This window comes from Lipotes vexillifer, unplaced genomic scaffold, assembly GCF_000442215.2.
Source record: "Lipotes vexillifer unplaced genomic scaffold, Lipotes_vexillifer_v1.1 scaffold34, whole genome shotgun sequence".
In the NCBI taxonomy this organism is placed as follows: domain Eukaryota; kingdom Metazoa; phylum Chordata; class Mammalia; order Artiodactyla; family Lipotidae; genus Lipotes; species Lipotes vexillifer.
In genome coordinates this window covers 1,019,136-1,034,006 of record NW_006776832.1, presented here as the reverse complement: position 1 = coordinate 1,034,006, position 14,871 = coordinate 1,019,136, and the positions used below count along the sequence as shown (strand labels likewise).

The 14,871-nt window shown below is 40.5% G+C and overlaps 1 protein-coding gene and 1 non-coding gene across 3 annotated transcripts in view; both read left to right on the top strand.

The window, feature by feature from the left end:
* The first annotated feature begins 1,764 nt into the window (after positions 1-1,764).
* Positions 1,765-1,837, top strand: TRNAG-CCC (transfer RNA glycine (anticodon CCC)). The gene has a single exon. It is a non-coding gene; the product is annotated as a tRNA-Gly (tRNA).
* Positions 1,838-10,017: 8,180 nt separating this feature from the next.
* Positions 10,018-14,871, top strand: part of MEPE (matrix extracellular phosphoglycoprotein) — a 13,599-nt gene continuing 8,745 nt past the window's right edge. The window contains exons 1-2 of one of the 2 annotated variants that reach the window (XM_007450685.1): positions 10,018-10,039; positions 12,227-12,292. In XM_007450685.1, coding sequence (XP_007450747.1) covers positions 12,239-12,292 — 54 coding nt within the window. In that variant the 5' untranslated portion in view covers positions 10,018-10,039; positions 12,227-12,238. Of the gene's footprint in view, positions 10,040-12,226; positions 12,293-14,871 lie in introns of those variants that run through there. The other variant, XM_007450686.1, reaches the window with a different exon arrangement.

The following is a 14,871-nucleotide window of genomic DNA, read 5'->3' as shown; positions in this document are numbered from 1 at the left end:
TTCAGCATTTAGTATTAGAACAAGGAATTCTCCGACATGGCTGCCATACCATTCTTATTCTCATTCTCAAGAAATTCAACCTAGATATGATAATATTTTCTAATACACAGTCCCTATTCAAATTTCCCCAATTATTCCAATAATGTAATTTATTGCTAACTCATTTAATCCTCACAAAACTCTGTCAGGTAGGTTTTATTGTTATCGCCCATGTTATTGACAAAGGGGCTGAGGCACAAAGAGGTTGAGCATCTTGCGCCAGGTCACAACGTCAAAGCAGCAGCCTAGCTTTAGGATCTGTTCTCTTGACCATTAGCGTATATTCATCAGGAATGCTATATTCATTAGTGCATATTCATCGGGAATGGACGTTGAGCCATGAGTGGGCAGGAAATCTCTAATGATAAGGCATTGCTGAAAAAACGAGATGTCCTCTATCACAATTTTCTTAGAACCAACTATGTTTTTTTTATGACTTGAGCCCTAAAGAATATTTTCAAAGTGAGGATCCTCTGATATTTTTCAGGTATTTTGGTATACCTTTCTATACAGGTAGATTGGTATTGTGCAAAATGCACGAGCCCTGGAGTTAGGTGGGCTCGAATGATGGTGTTATCGAGAGTAAATGAATTTCCTTCCCTAGTCTTTTGTTCCCTCACCTCCTACATGTGAAGTATACTCACTGGGTTGCTGTTTAGAGTCTGACCCATTACGAGCTACTCAGATCATCACCTCTCTCCTCTCCAGTCCCTTCCTTTCTCCATCTTAACATTTAGGTGCATCTGATTGTAATAGAATTACCTGGTCATAAAAATTGTCTTTTGCGAACTCATGGATCATTTTTTTCTTGTCCTAATGCCTCTTTGTAAGCAAAAGCTTTTCATGAGATGGAAGCCTTGGGAACAGTGTGATAAATACTATTTATTCAGCAATATAGGTTGTCTTTACTCTTTATTTGTGACATTGTCACAAACTATCACAATATATCATAGAATCATCAAATCTCAGATTTGGCCAGCCACAGGGCACTTTGCTAAGACTCGGGTTGGACTGCAGTCAATTCTTGCCCACATGGTCTACATGGGGACCATGCAAGGTTGTCAGAGAGCTGCTCCCCCATGTGCCTCTTCCAGATACCAAGGTTTGGGAGACTTATGAGTGTCCTAGACCATTTAAAGAACATTGACCACACAGAGAGTTCAGATGGGCTTAGCATGAGAGAGGGCTACTTATGTGAGATGATTCGTGGTGACATGTAGGCCCTCACCAAGCAATGGGATGCTGACTAGCCTCACAGCTCAGGCCACACCCCAGGGGTGGATGGTCTTTGGGTATTAGCATGGCCACAAGGTAGCTGCTTCTGAGAGATGACTCTGCCCCTCTCCCTGTGGTCTCCCTAGGCCCTATCCCCTCACTTCAAGTCCCTCTTACCTCCTCCAACATGATGCCTCAATCAGTATCCTCCCCAGCTGGCAACCAGGGTGAGCCATGTTGAATCCGCAGGGAGCGCTGAATATCCCCCTTCCCCTTTTCAATTTATTATTGTTAAATTCTATACCTTGCCTCTTTCATGGCTGACCCTGTTGATTTCCTATCACCCTTTCCTCTCTTAACAAGATTTTCATCTTGCAAGACTAAAGCTTTGGTTTTCAAAATAATTGCTTCTGCTGAGAGTTTCAAGAGCCTATTCAGAACTGAAAAACAAAACATTGACTTTCTTTCCATTTGGATTCCTCTTATTAAAAAAAATCCCAATCTGGGACTTCCCTGGTGGTCCAGTGGTTAAGACTCTGTGCTCCCAATGCAGGGAACCCTGGTTCGATCCCTGGTCAGGGAACTAGATCCCGCATGCCACAACTAAGGGCCTACATGCCATAACTAAAAGATCCCACACGCTGCAATGAAGATCCCATGTGCTGCAACTAAGACCCAGCACAGCCAAAAAAAAACCCAAAATCCCAATCCATCTCTAGGCAAAGTGAATCCCTCTGAGTGACAAAGAGAAAAAGTAATGAAAGTGTGAGAAAAGCAGAAAAATATAAATACATTCTTCTGAAAAGGATAGTCTAATGTCAAGAAATATGAATCTTACTTTAAAAAAAGAATCAATATTAATTAAAAGGAAATCATGAAGCAATCACTTGGACCTTTTGTTTATCCAAGTGCAAATACTTGTAAATATTTCCTGCCCTCAGTGGGTTAGATACTCATTAACTTGGTTTGTTGTTCTAAGAATAAAAGTTCCATGGAAGTAGTATTCTGTTTTCAGGAGGCTTTCCCCCTGTATTTCATAACTCCCAGGGTCCAAGAAGATAAGACCTTCATCAGTGTGCACAGAATTTTGTCTTATCACTTTTTTTCTTTTGCGGTACGCGGGCCTCTCACTGTTGTGGCCTCTCCCGCTGCGCAGCACAGGCTCCGGACGCACGGGCACAGCCGCTCCGCGGCATGTGGGATCTTCCTGGACCTGGGCACGAACCCATGTCCCCTGCATTGGCAGGGGACTCTCAACCACTGCGCCACCAGGGAAGCCCATCTTATCACTTTTTAAAGCACAAATTCAACTTTCACTATTTTAGTCATGGGTCAGAAACTTTCTCTGTAAAGGACCAGATAAGTAAATAATTTTGGCTTTGCAGGCCAGATGGTTTCTGTCACAACTCCTCAAGTCTGTCATTGTAGCAAAGGCCACCAAAGACAAAATGTAAACAAATGGGCATGGCTGTGGTCTGATAAAACTTTATTTGCAAAAACAGCTGTTGAGCCAGATTTGGCCTACAGGCCATAGTTTGCTGATTTCCATTTCAGACGACTATAAAGTCATAACCATAGAGAACTGATTAATTAAAAATTTTAGCTGTTGTTAATCACTTAGGATATAAACAAACTATCAGTGAACTCACTAAAAATGCAGTAAATTTTCTCATATTTGATACAGCAATCTGTGCGTTATCTCCTTTCTTGCAGCTGCTTAATAAAATGCTTCTGACACTTCCTGGACCTGAACACATCAAGAATGTTATTTATGTCTAATAAATAATATTTGAAGATAATATTTTCATTATCCTAATTATCTTTTGAAATTTTGTGACAGAGATTGTCAGGTATGTCTAACCCCTTAGCCAGCTGAGGGAAAGTTTGATTTTGATTCTAGCTATAGGATCGTGATGGGGAATCAACAGCACAACATAAACCATTACTTATGCTGTGTAGAATGAGTTATCATCAAGTCCAGTACCTGCTATGGTTAATTCTGTGTGTCAACTTAACTGGGCCAAGGGGTGCCCAAATTAAACATCTTTATCTCTGGGTGTGTCTGTGAGCATTCTTCTGGATGAGATTAGCATTTGAATAGGTGGACTCAGTAAAGTAGATTTTCCTCCCCTATGAGGGTGGGCATCACCCAATCAATTGAGCGCCTGAAAAGAACAAAAGGGCAGCGTCCTGCTTGGCTGCTTAAACTGGGACATCTGTCTTCTGCCTGGGACTGGGAATGACACCAGCTGCTCATCTGGCCCTCAGGCCTTGCGATTCAGATTGCATTTACACCACTGGCTTTCCTGGGTCTCCAGCTTTCAGATGGTGTATCCTGGGACCTACCAGCTTCTGTAATCACGTGAGCCAATCCCTCATAATAAATCTCTTCCTATGTGTATAACCTAGGGGTTCTGTCTCTCTGGAGAGAAAGAAACTAATATAAGTACACCAAACATTTTAAGAGTAATTTTCAGTGAATTCTCAATACCTGCATTGCTATCGGGACTGACTCAGGCACACTGTATTCTCCAAAGGCAGCTTCGACACCATCTCCCCTTCCACAAGTCTTCGGCAATGTGACGTTGCCACTCCTCCCCAGGGTGTGGAACATATACCTTCTCCTTTGAATCTGACTGCTTTGAGCAATATCATGACAATGAGCCTTAACAGTTCCGGGCTTCGCTTACTTCTGTTTTCTGCTCTTGAGAGCCTAGAGGGTCTCAGGAGTGGGGAAGCCCCCTGAGAAAGAGCAGAATGTAATTTGCATGGGACCGCTACTATTAGACCAACAAATCCCACTGAGTATTTTAATCCTGAGCCACCATGTAAGAAATCCAGTTGGTTCTGCTGGAGAAGAGAGGTCATATGAAGAAGCACCAAAGCACCGTCTTGGATGTGCAGCCCAATCGAGTCTTCAGAGCAGCCCTGCGCCCATCCCGCCTGAGTGTCCCAAATGAGAGATCTGAGGGTGGCACAGCCAAGTCACCCCACAGACACTTGCGAGAAAACAATCGATGGGTGTTTTAAACCACTAAGTTTAGAGGTAGTTTGTTTTAGGGCAATAGATAACTGAAACAAGAACAGACAAGCATAGAAAAAGTTCTGAGAATTTTTGAGAATTAAGACAGTCATGAGAGAAGTGCGAAAATAAAATGATAACACAATACATTTAAACACGAAGTTTAAAAACTGAGAAGACAAGATATGCCGAAATTAGGTAAGAAAAGAGTATGTGTCCAATACGATGAATAACTAGCTGGTATATGTCATCATGATCTGTCTCTTAAGAGGATACTTGGTCCTGCAAAACAAAATGGCAAGAACTATTTGGGAATGAGAGATATTTCCCTCCTGAGGTCACACAACGAAGCCTCACAGCTACTTCCAGCAATGTCCCCGTGTCCTGAAGGAAAAGCCTGGTATCATTATAATTACATTTTAACTACACCCTCTGAATTACACTTTAAGGTGTAGTAAGACATCTTTCTAATATAAAAATAAAAGCAAATTATATTGACATGTCTTCCCTTTGCCAGTAATAGCTGAATGGGTAAACAAATAGCCTAGAGAAATGAACACAGCTAGCTTCATGCTACTCCGTGACCCTTTGTGGTTCCGTATCTGGCTGAAATTTTTATGTACTTCTGTTGAAATTCCCAAACACTAAGAGAAAAAAATAATAAAAACTAAAAAAAAAAAACAAACCCATAATTTGGAGGTAGATGAGAAAGTTGGTTGTAAGTGACGTTTTAAAAAGTGACCTTTTTTAAACTCAGGATGAATATTGATCCTCATGAGTGAACATATTTAAAGCAGAAACATTTTCTTCTGCTACAGACAGGGCAAGCCCCAGCACACCCATTTCACACTCTCTTCTGGAGATGAATGGGGAATAAATGCTTCTACGAAATGCCTAAAGCCTTGACAAATCTGTAAGGGTCCATATGGTAAAGAGGAGATGCTCAACAAGGGCCTTTCTTTTCCATTCACAACACTGTGGAGATCCCCCCACTGTTTCAGAAGGGAAACCCCAGTATTTGTTGCATATATAAATTAGAGAATAGAGCATTACTTCAGTTAGTCAGAACCTATGGAAATATGCATAGTATATATTTATCTCTAACTGCCTATGATGATACAGAGAAATGTGTCACCTAATAATGTTAAGAATAAGTTGGGGCCCAAGATCCCAGAAAATAAAAAGAGTTCTTACTGTCCTAAGTTTTTAAAAATGTATATCAAGGGCTTCCCTGGTGATGCAGTGGTTGGGAGTCTGCCTGCCGATGCAGGGACACGGGTTCGTGCCCCAGTCCGGGAAGATCCCACATGCCGCGGAGTGGCTGGGCCTGTAAGCCATGGCCGCTGAGCCTGCGCGTCTGGAGCCTGTGCTCCGCAACGGGAGAGGCCACGACAGTGAGAGGCCCGCGTACAGAAGAAAAAAAAAAAAAATGTATATCAAAACAATTGGACCTAGAGCACAAGTATAGAGAAGATGGATGGGAGGTTCCAGAAATAGATGGAAAAACAAAACAAGACAAAACAAAAACACAAAGCCTTACTCCTGGATGAGGGTCCAGTAGCTGGAACAGATAGTGTAGGTTCCTAGTTAGCTCATATTTTATGATTGTTCTCAATAAAGTGAAGGGTAAGAAATGAAAAAGCCAGCACAAGATGAAACAAGTTTCATGGACTATTTTCATCTGAAAATCTCTTTGAGGAGCAACTCCTTGTGTCAGCCTGGCCCAGGAGATTCCGGCTAGGTGCATCATCGGTGGAGACGTCTGTTCTTGAACCGTGAACCGAGAACCAGAAGAAAGTTCGGGTCCATTTCCTGTTCTTCTCTAGTCCTTCTTAATTTTGTTTTATTTTGTTGTCTTTTCCAATTAAATAGAAATAGCGTGAGGCTGGATTACCTTTTTTACAGAACCCTGGTCTTTATCTTTGATTCCTAAGAAATGTTATGGCAAAACTGTTTATTACCCAAAAACATTTAGGAAACTTACGTTGAGTTTTTGAAGTTCAAGCTCAACCTAGGGGGCAAGCTTTAAGAGGGTAGAAGTAACATCTCTACTTCACAGAACTTTAGCAAATGATTATTCTCTGTTTTTCTCCCCATGGTTTCTTCTCGGCAAACTTTTAGACAGAAAGTTTGATAGGCTCAATTTTTGTTTTCTCTTGCTTTAGTCAATTGTAGGTTCTAAATTTAAAGCCCAAGTTGCATTTTTATTTTTTGAGCTTTGAATGCATTTTAGCTTTGGAAGTATATATATATTTAGCTACTGCCAGTTTACTCCTTGGTAGGACTGGTAGCTAAGTCAACTTTTCTCTTAACATTCTATGAGTTTTCTCTTATAGAACACAGATTCATCTAGATAGAATTAAACACTTTCCCATCACTTAAATAAAGGGGAAATCTCTTACTAAATTTCTTTGGAAAGAAGGAAAGACAAAGAAAAAGCACATTTGAGAAATAATCTGAAACTATAATATTAATGAAAAAAGCCCTAACCATTTTCTAAAGCTGCACCATGTATGAGGCACATACCAGGTGCTTACTTCTACCTGATCATTCAAAAGTATAAAGTTACTTATAAACCCTAAAGTTACGGAAGAGTGTAAAACCTTAAAACGCTGTGGATTTTCTAAGTGTTATAGAAATCTGTGAATAATTCATCGCTTTAAGAGAATATTAAAGTGAGGATTTTTGTGGTATTCACATCTGTCTACCGTTTATATAGCTGTATGTTTCTGTTCATTCTTACGGTTGACTGAACACTGTTGCTTGTCCATTCGTTTCCTTTACTACCATTTTCTTGTTAGCCTTTTTCTATGTCTGCCAAGTCCTTTACATTTTGCGGAAATTCTGGTCATTAATAATTGTGATGTCTAGAGAAATAGCCCACCGTTTGCTCTTAAACTTCAACTCTATTATTTCTTTCACCATTTCATTGATTTTTTTTCCCTTCAACAATTGAGTCGTAAAAGAAGACATGGCTGGAAGATAAAGAGAGGACAGAAACGAGATGCAGAAGGATGTCATCTGAATGCCAGATTATTATATAATGATGGGAAGAATGGGTGGGATGGGTAGCTATCATGTATTTATCATTTAGTTTAGACTTAGGAACATTTGTTGATTTAATGTTTATGCAGACTTTAAGAGACAGTATAGTGCAGTGGTTTTCAAACCTCATTTTGGAGCCTGATTGCCTAATTATAAATTCTGGCTTTTTTTTTTTTTGCAGTACGCAGGCCTCTCACTGTTGTGACCTCTCCCATTGCGGAGCACAGGCTCCGGATGCGCAGGCTCAGCGGCCATGGCTCACGGGCCCAGCCGCTCCGTGGCACGTGGGATCCTCCCGGACCGGGGCACGGACCCGTGTCCCCCGCATTGGCAGGCGGACTCTCAACCACTACGCCACCAGGGAAGTCCAAATTCTGGCTTTTCATATTTGCTGTATATATGACCTTAAGCAAGTCACTTAACTGCGTTATGTCTTATCACTAAAATCAGGGTGATAATAACAGCTACAATATAGAGTTTTTGTAAATATTAAATGAGTTAATATACCACACTTAGAGTAATACTTGGATTATAGTAATCATTCAATGAAAGTTCAGCTTATTATTATGCTCCCCATTCTCATATGGAGAAATTGAGGCTCACAGAAGTTCAATTTATTTGCTTAAGCAATTGACCACAGCAAACAAGAGGTAGAGTCAGTATGTGAACTCAGGTCTGTTTGACTCCAAAGCTACCAGTTAAACGTCTCCACTGTCAATGACGATGTCAAATACTCTAAACCCCATGGTTGAACGACTGTGAGTCAGCAGTATCCCCAACCTAAAAGCTAAAAATTCTAATCCTGGCAAAGAGTTTTAAGAACCAGCTACGTACACTCAGAAGAGGATCAAAAATAGGGATTCAGCCTGAACTAGAAAAGAAACCATTCTCTCAGCTAAAGCTGCCTAAGGGCTGCTTTCTTTGTTTTATTTTGGTTTTTGTCTGTTTTGAAAATTAGGAGAAATTGGGAGTTTACATTTAAATATCATTTATAGTCTGTTAAAGTTGTGTCTAGCTATAGGTAGCTCTTATCCCTTAGTATGGGTTAAACAATTCTTACATTATCTTTTATTGATGTTTCACATAAAGTTCTAATTACCCCTCCAGGTCGTATAATATTTTAGACTGAATGGAACCTCCTGAACTACTGCAATCATGATTTTGGCAGCCAGACTGGGCCAACTACTGCCCTAGAAAGGCTTATTCCAATATGCGTGTGCCACTCGTTTCACTGAAAAAGTCAACGTCCTAAATTGGCCACTTTACAACATTCACATACAAACCCAAACTCTCAATATTCCCCCCTAAACCACTCCTGCAGTTTCCCCCATAACAATACTAAGGAGCAACTTTGTCCTTCCAGATGCTCAAGGCAAAAACCTTGGTGCCATCCCTGCGTCTTGATTTTCTCTCCCAGCCACATCCGGTCCGTCAGCCAATCCTACTGGCTTTACTGTCCAGATACATTCAGAACGTGACCACTTCTCACCACCCCTTGTGGTTCAAGTCCAGATTACTTCAAGAGCTCCCTCGCTGGTCTCTGCCTTTTCGTACTCAGTCCCTCCTTCAGTTCCTCCTTTGCCCAAGAACTCCAAGGGCTTCCTTCTCACTCAGGGTGAAGTCAGGGCCTCACGATGACCCAGGGGCACTACATCATCTGCCATCTAATACTTTTCTGACCTCGTTTCCTGCTGCACTCCCTCCCTGCAGTCCTTCCAGCCAACCTGGCCTCTTCTCTGTCTTGAAACAAGCCAGCAGGCTCTTGTCCCAGGGGTTCTCTGCCTTCTGCCTAGAATATTCTTCCCTTAGAGAGTCAGATGTCTACAGGTCTTTACTCAAAAGTCACTCTCTCAACGAGGCCCTCCTGGGCCTCACTATCTAAAATTTCAAGCCAGGGAATTCCTTGGCGGTCCAGTGTTTAGGACTCTACGCTCTCCTTGCCGAGGGCCTGGGTTCAAACCCTAGTCAGGGAACTAAGATCCCGCAAGCCATGTGGCGCAGCCCCAAAATAAAAATTAAACAATTAAAAATTAAAAAAAATAAAATTTCAACCCAATGTCCCCCCACTCTCAATGCTTATTATTGTCCCCTCCCTGCAACACTTTTTCTTCTTAGACTTAGTCTCTGTCACTACCTAACATAACATTTTTTACTTACTCATCTTATTATATTTATTGTCTGTCTCCCTGCCAGCTTATAAATTCCACGAAGACAGGGATTATTTTTTTCCTGTCTTCCATTCACTGCTGTTTCCCTAATGCTGGTCACATAATAGGCACTCAGTGCCCTTTTGTTAAATGTTGCTGAAGTTCATTCAGGCACAGTTGAAATTATAAGCTTTTGACATAAGAGGATAGCTAAACTGTTTTCTATTTATAAACTTGGGAGTTATTCAGCCAGTCCTAATTAATAGTTCTGAAATCAATTTTAATTATTTGACAACACGATATACCAAGCTGAGGTATTTATATTTTCTGTTTATCCCACTTGCTGGAACATTTGATAGCAGCTTTCTACCACAAAAACATTTTTAGATTAAAATTACTTTGCCCCCTATGGTTATCTGTGGGCACTCGTAACAAATTGTTTGCTAGCGCTAAGTGAGCCAGTGCTGATTGGCCATTGGGAACTCTAACAAACTTTAAATTTCAGCAGAATGCCCAGACACCGTTAATTCTGCAGAAGAAACCAGGTATTCTGAAGGTCAAAGATCCCCAGGTAATTTGGCTCTCTTGATGTTCTCGATAACAACTTTATAACATAGCTCACATTTTTAAGATGCGTGCCATCCAGGTAGGGAGCTTGCTTTTGAAAATGAGTGCATATTGAAAGTGTTCTCTACTGAGCACACCTGTGTACTATTTAGTGCTTTGTTTTAGAAAAAGAAAGTGTGTTACCAAGCTCTAGAAATGATCAACTAAACTTGGTGGTTTGGTAGCAGCTTTCCCTCTGATTTGACTACCGACATTATCAAGCTCCACAATAACTCAAAGACTTCAATTTTACTCTACACTTTCGCTTATAAGACAGAATAAGGATAATATGATCAGACTTATACTTGCAAACCTCATCTGTACTGATATTTCTACTGATCAGCATTGTCATTTGATACTTGACTTGTACTGTCCTAACCTCTAAAATGCTTGGAAGCTGAATTATAGCTAGGATTAAGGACCTTAAAATTGTATTAATTTAGAAGAGAATAGCCCAGGATTTTAGAATAGATTTAAAAGTTATATTTATTTCTCCAAATAAAAGCTATTACCTTGAACTGGTTAAAGATTGCAACAGTATTTAGATTATTTTTCCTATTAAAAGTACTTTTCTCTCAAGTAATATCAAAGAGTGGTGTAAATTTTTACTTCTCACATTGGTTGCTATATGTCTGTGTGGTAGTTAGTAAAATACTTAATATCAAAACCAACAGATCAGTCATCCAAAATTATGTTGACTTTCTTTCTCAATCTAATGGCTACTTGACTTAAATGAACTCACTAGATCCTCTTAGCATATAAACATGTACCTTTATCCATAAGAAAATGTTAGTGTTTTAAACATCATTTTGTGGATCCCAGTAAAGTACTATGATTTTCTTTACATCAACTACATGTAGATTTTTCTGTAATAAGATAAAAGAGTAGAAACTTATTCAAGGTGCTGTAGAGTCTGGCGTTAGAGCTACATTGGCTGGATGCTAATCCCAGTTCTGCCCCTGAACACCTGGGAATTCTGGGACAAGTTACTTGACTTTGTGTCTATTTCCTAATCTGTAAAACAGGACTAGTAATGCCACCTAACTCCACAGGGTTACTGTGAGGCTCAATTAATTGAAATATGTCAAATTTTTAGAACAGTCCTTGGCCCATTTTAGTTTTCAATAATGTTAGCTGTTAATATAACTATTACATAAATTGTTTTGGTCTCCAGCCCACAGGTGGCTTCCACCTCATATACCTTGCTAATGAGTACGAGGATATATATTCAGGCACAGGGCCGGTGGTGAACAAGATTTCATTCCTCACAGTAAAGTCTGCTACCCTGGCAGATTCATTTAGAGTCTGTTATGAGTTGCTATACTAACTTAATGCATGTTATTCTTTTTTTTTTAACTGTTTATTTTTTTAATGACAAAAGCTAACCTTTATTGAGCACTTACTATGTGCCCGGCTCTGTGTAAAGAACTAAGAATTTTTTCATCAGATACAAGTATAAGTATTATTCAGATCTTACAAATGAGGTAACCAAAGTTTAGAGAGTTTAAATGACTTGCCCAGGGTCCCTTGGCTATTAAATAACAGAGCCAAGAACTCAAACCCAGATCTAACTTTAAAACCCTATCTCTTAACAATTTTGCTTTACTTCCTCTCTAAGAGATAGAATTCTGGGTTGACCACTGCTACCATCACACGGGTCCCTGAGGAAGTAGAATATATTTATAAAGGACTGAAAGAAAAGAATGGTCATTTAAAAACCCTTTTTTCTCTCTCTTGTTCAAATTACATCATTTCTATTGATCTACCTTAAAGTTTATTGACTCTTTGCTTAATGTTATTCTGAATTATATAAATAATTCAATTAAATGGTCTCTCTCTAAAGATAAAAGGGAAAAGTTTGGGCTGACAATAGAGCAAATAAATATGTCTATGAACTCCATTTCTATCCAACTTCATTGTTTTCGTAATATTGGACAATTTTCATTTTCACATTGGAATAATTAGACATATGAAAGCTCAGATTAAAGTTTCTACACTTGGATATAAATTATATGTACTTTTTTTTTGAACAAGAGGAAATGGACTGCTAAGGGGAAGGAGGTTTGTATAGACTTTTCTGTTTTATTTATTGTTATGGCTGCAGTTCATAACTGGCAATGCTTTAGGGTAAAATATTATTGTCTTTTTACAGAGATTCTCAAAGATGCGAATCATCTCTTTGGGACTGCTCCTTTTCAGTCTGACCCTGGCAGCACCAGTAAGCATTTACAGATTCAGTTATACATCATATAATCTCTTGCTCTCCTATTCTATTTTTCTTTTAAGCGATGTCTTTTGAAATTAGTAGCACTTACCTAGTTCAGTTACAATAAAGTACCACACAAAGAGGACCCATCCAACACTTGACACAAATGTCTGTCACCAGGGAAGCCCTCAACGAACATGTGAGAAGAATTACAAGATGGCTACATGTTGCCTTTGGAGAAACACCAGTGAAAATATTTTTGAGAAAATCAATAGCCAGCCACAGTATTTCAATCAGCTAATGCTAGTGAGTAAATATACCCAAATTATAACCTGTCAAAAGAATTTCTCAATATTTTACCAAAAACGGAGAGAATTTGACTTGAATGCTCCATGACTAAGCAACTAGACTTTACAGCTACACGATAACATGAAGGGACCAGACCTTTCCTGTAGTTCTTGCAACGCTCCAACACTGTGAGATCCTGCTGGTCATTTTGTCTTCATCAGCGAGGCGAAAGATGGGAAGAAGCCCCCCCTCAGCTTAATCCAAATCAAGCTCCAATTTCCTTTTGTGTCTTCTCTTGCCTCTGACTCACCCAGATGAGTGCTCAGGATGTGACTAAGTCACCTTGCGAAAATGCTGAGCACTACAGATATTTTCTGCAAAGGAGACACGGTGCTAATTAGATAGTGTCTGGAAAACATCCTAACTTCTCGGAGTAACCTTTTCAGTTGGAAAAGCGTGGACGGAAGTGGTCATTCTGTTGTCAGAAGAACTTACACATAGGTCCTGAGCGAGTGGGCAACGAACTGGGAAACGCACTGACGGGCATGAGCTGTGCCAACCTGCGAGGAGAGCCGGAGCTGAGGAAGGTGTGGCCCCTCTCAGCACACATGCTCTAGCAGTCCTCTGGGGGACGTACTGCTTAAAATAGACATCTGCCAGGCCCAATGCACACGACTGACTTTGCTCAATCGGGGCCACAGAGGCACAGGCTTAGGCATGAGGAGGATGGCGTGGGCCCCACTGACCCAGCTCATCCCACCAGCCGAGGACGAGCCTGTTTTGAGCACTACGTTCCGAAGAACAGCTGCAGTGGCATCTCCGACCATCTTCCAGGAAATGTGCTGTGTCAACACCAACCCAGTGACCACCGGTCAAGAGAGGATGCCTGGCTTCTTTACCCGAGGGAAACAACGCCGTCTCCATTTCAGGGCCACGTTCAAGGGCAGGAGAGCTGCCAAGTGGGTGTGAAGGGTGGTGGGAGGGGAAGGAGGGGGGGCAGATTTCGAATTAAAGAGGTCCGGCAAGGACACAGAGACAAATTTGGAACGATGAAGGGCTAACTGTAATGTTTTCTTTCAGATATGGATTCTATTTGAGTAATTATCTAAAGTACTTAATGACAGATTGGTGGTATCAGAAATCAGTATGTACTAAGCCATTCACATATGTTCTGGAACCATAATCAAAATTCCAACTCTAGGGGAGGAAAAGGTTTTCCTCAACCCTCTTTGGGTCCCTGGCTGCGTTTGAAAATTCAACTGACAAAGATTAACAGGAGAAGAGCACACAAATCTTATTAAGGTTTTACATGTACATGAAAGCCCTTCCCAAGAGAATGAGGACCCAAAGAAGTGACCAGAGCAGGAAGCTTCTACACCTTTTAGACAAAGAAACAATACATTTGTGAAGAATTGGCAAGATACAGGGGCTAGGGGAAGTCCAAGTAGGACTACGGAGTCCTTCTCTTCCCTAACTAGGAAGATTAGGATTAGTTTAACAAGATTTCTTTGCAGATTCTTCCGTGCCATCTCTGGACTGGTAAGAGTGTGTCTCTAGTGAAAGGAGAATTTATTTCCTGCCTTTAGGCAGAAAAGGGGAAGGTTTTTCCACATGTTCTACTTCTTAATTGCCTTGAGCTCAAAATAATTTTTATGTCAAAAAGACATATTTAAGGGTGACATTCTTGTTTCCTTAAAAAACAAAACTTTAAGTGCAAGAATATAAAAGATGATTGTTGGGCCATGCAATTCAATTAATATTCATTGATATGCAATTAGACTATAAAGACTTTGTTATGTTACCTTGTTGTAAGTTCATGGTTTATTATCGTGAACTGTATTAAACATACCATCAAGTATGTTTTTAATACATGTGTGTGTGTTCTGTAAGAAAATACCGAATACCCCAAACTCTCATTTCTTTCTTTTGCTTAATATCTACCCATCTCGTTTTTTATATTTTCTCTTTCCTATACCCTCATTTCCAGAACTATTTTAACTGTTTTGATATTTCTGAGGAGTGATGCAATGCTCTAAATTTATGCGCACAAGATCACACAAGAACCGACATCAGCAGAAGGCAATAAAGGGTAGAATTATAAAATATGCAGTTAGGGGAGAAAAATTATTGTGGAATCGAAAAGAAGTAATTTTCTAGGGCTTCCTTGGTGGCTCAGTGGTTGGGAGTCCGCCTGCCGATGCAGGGGTCGCGGGTTCGTTCCCTGGTCCGGGAAGATCCCACGTGCCGCGGAGCGGCTGGGCCCGCGAGCCATGGCCGCTGAGCCTGCGCGTCCGGAGCCTGTG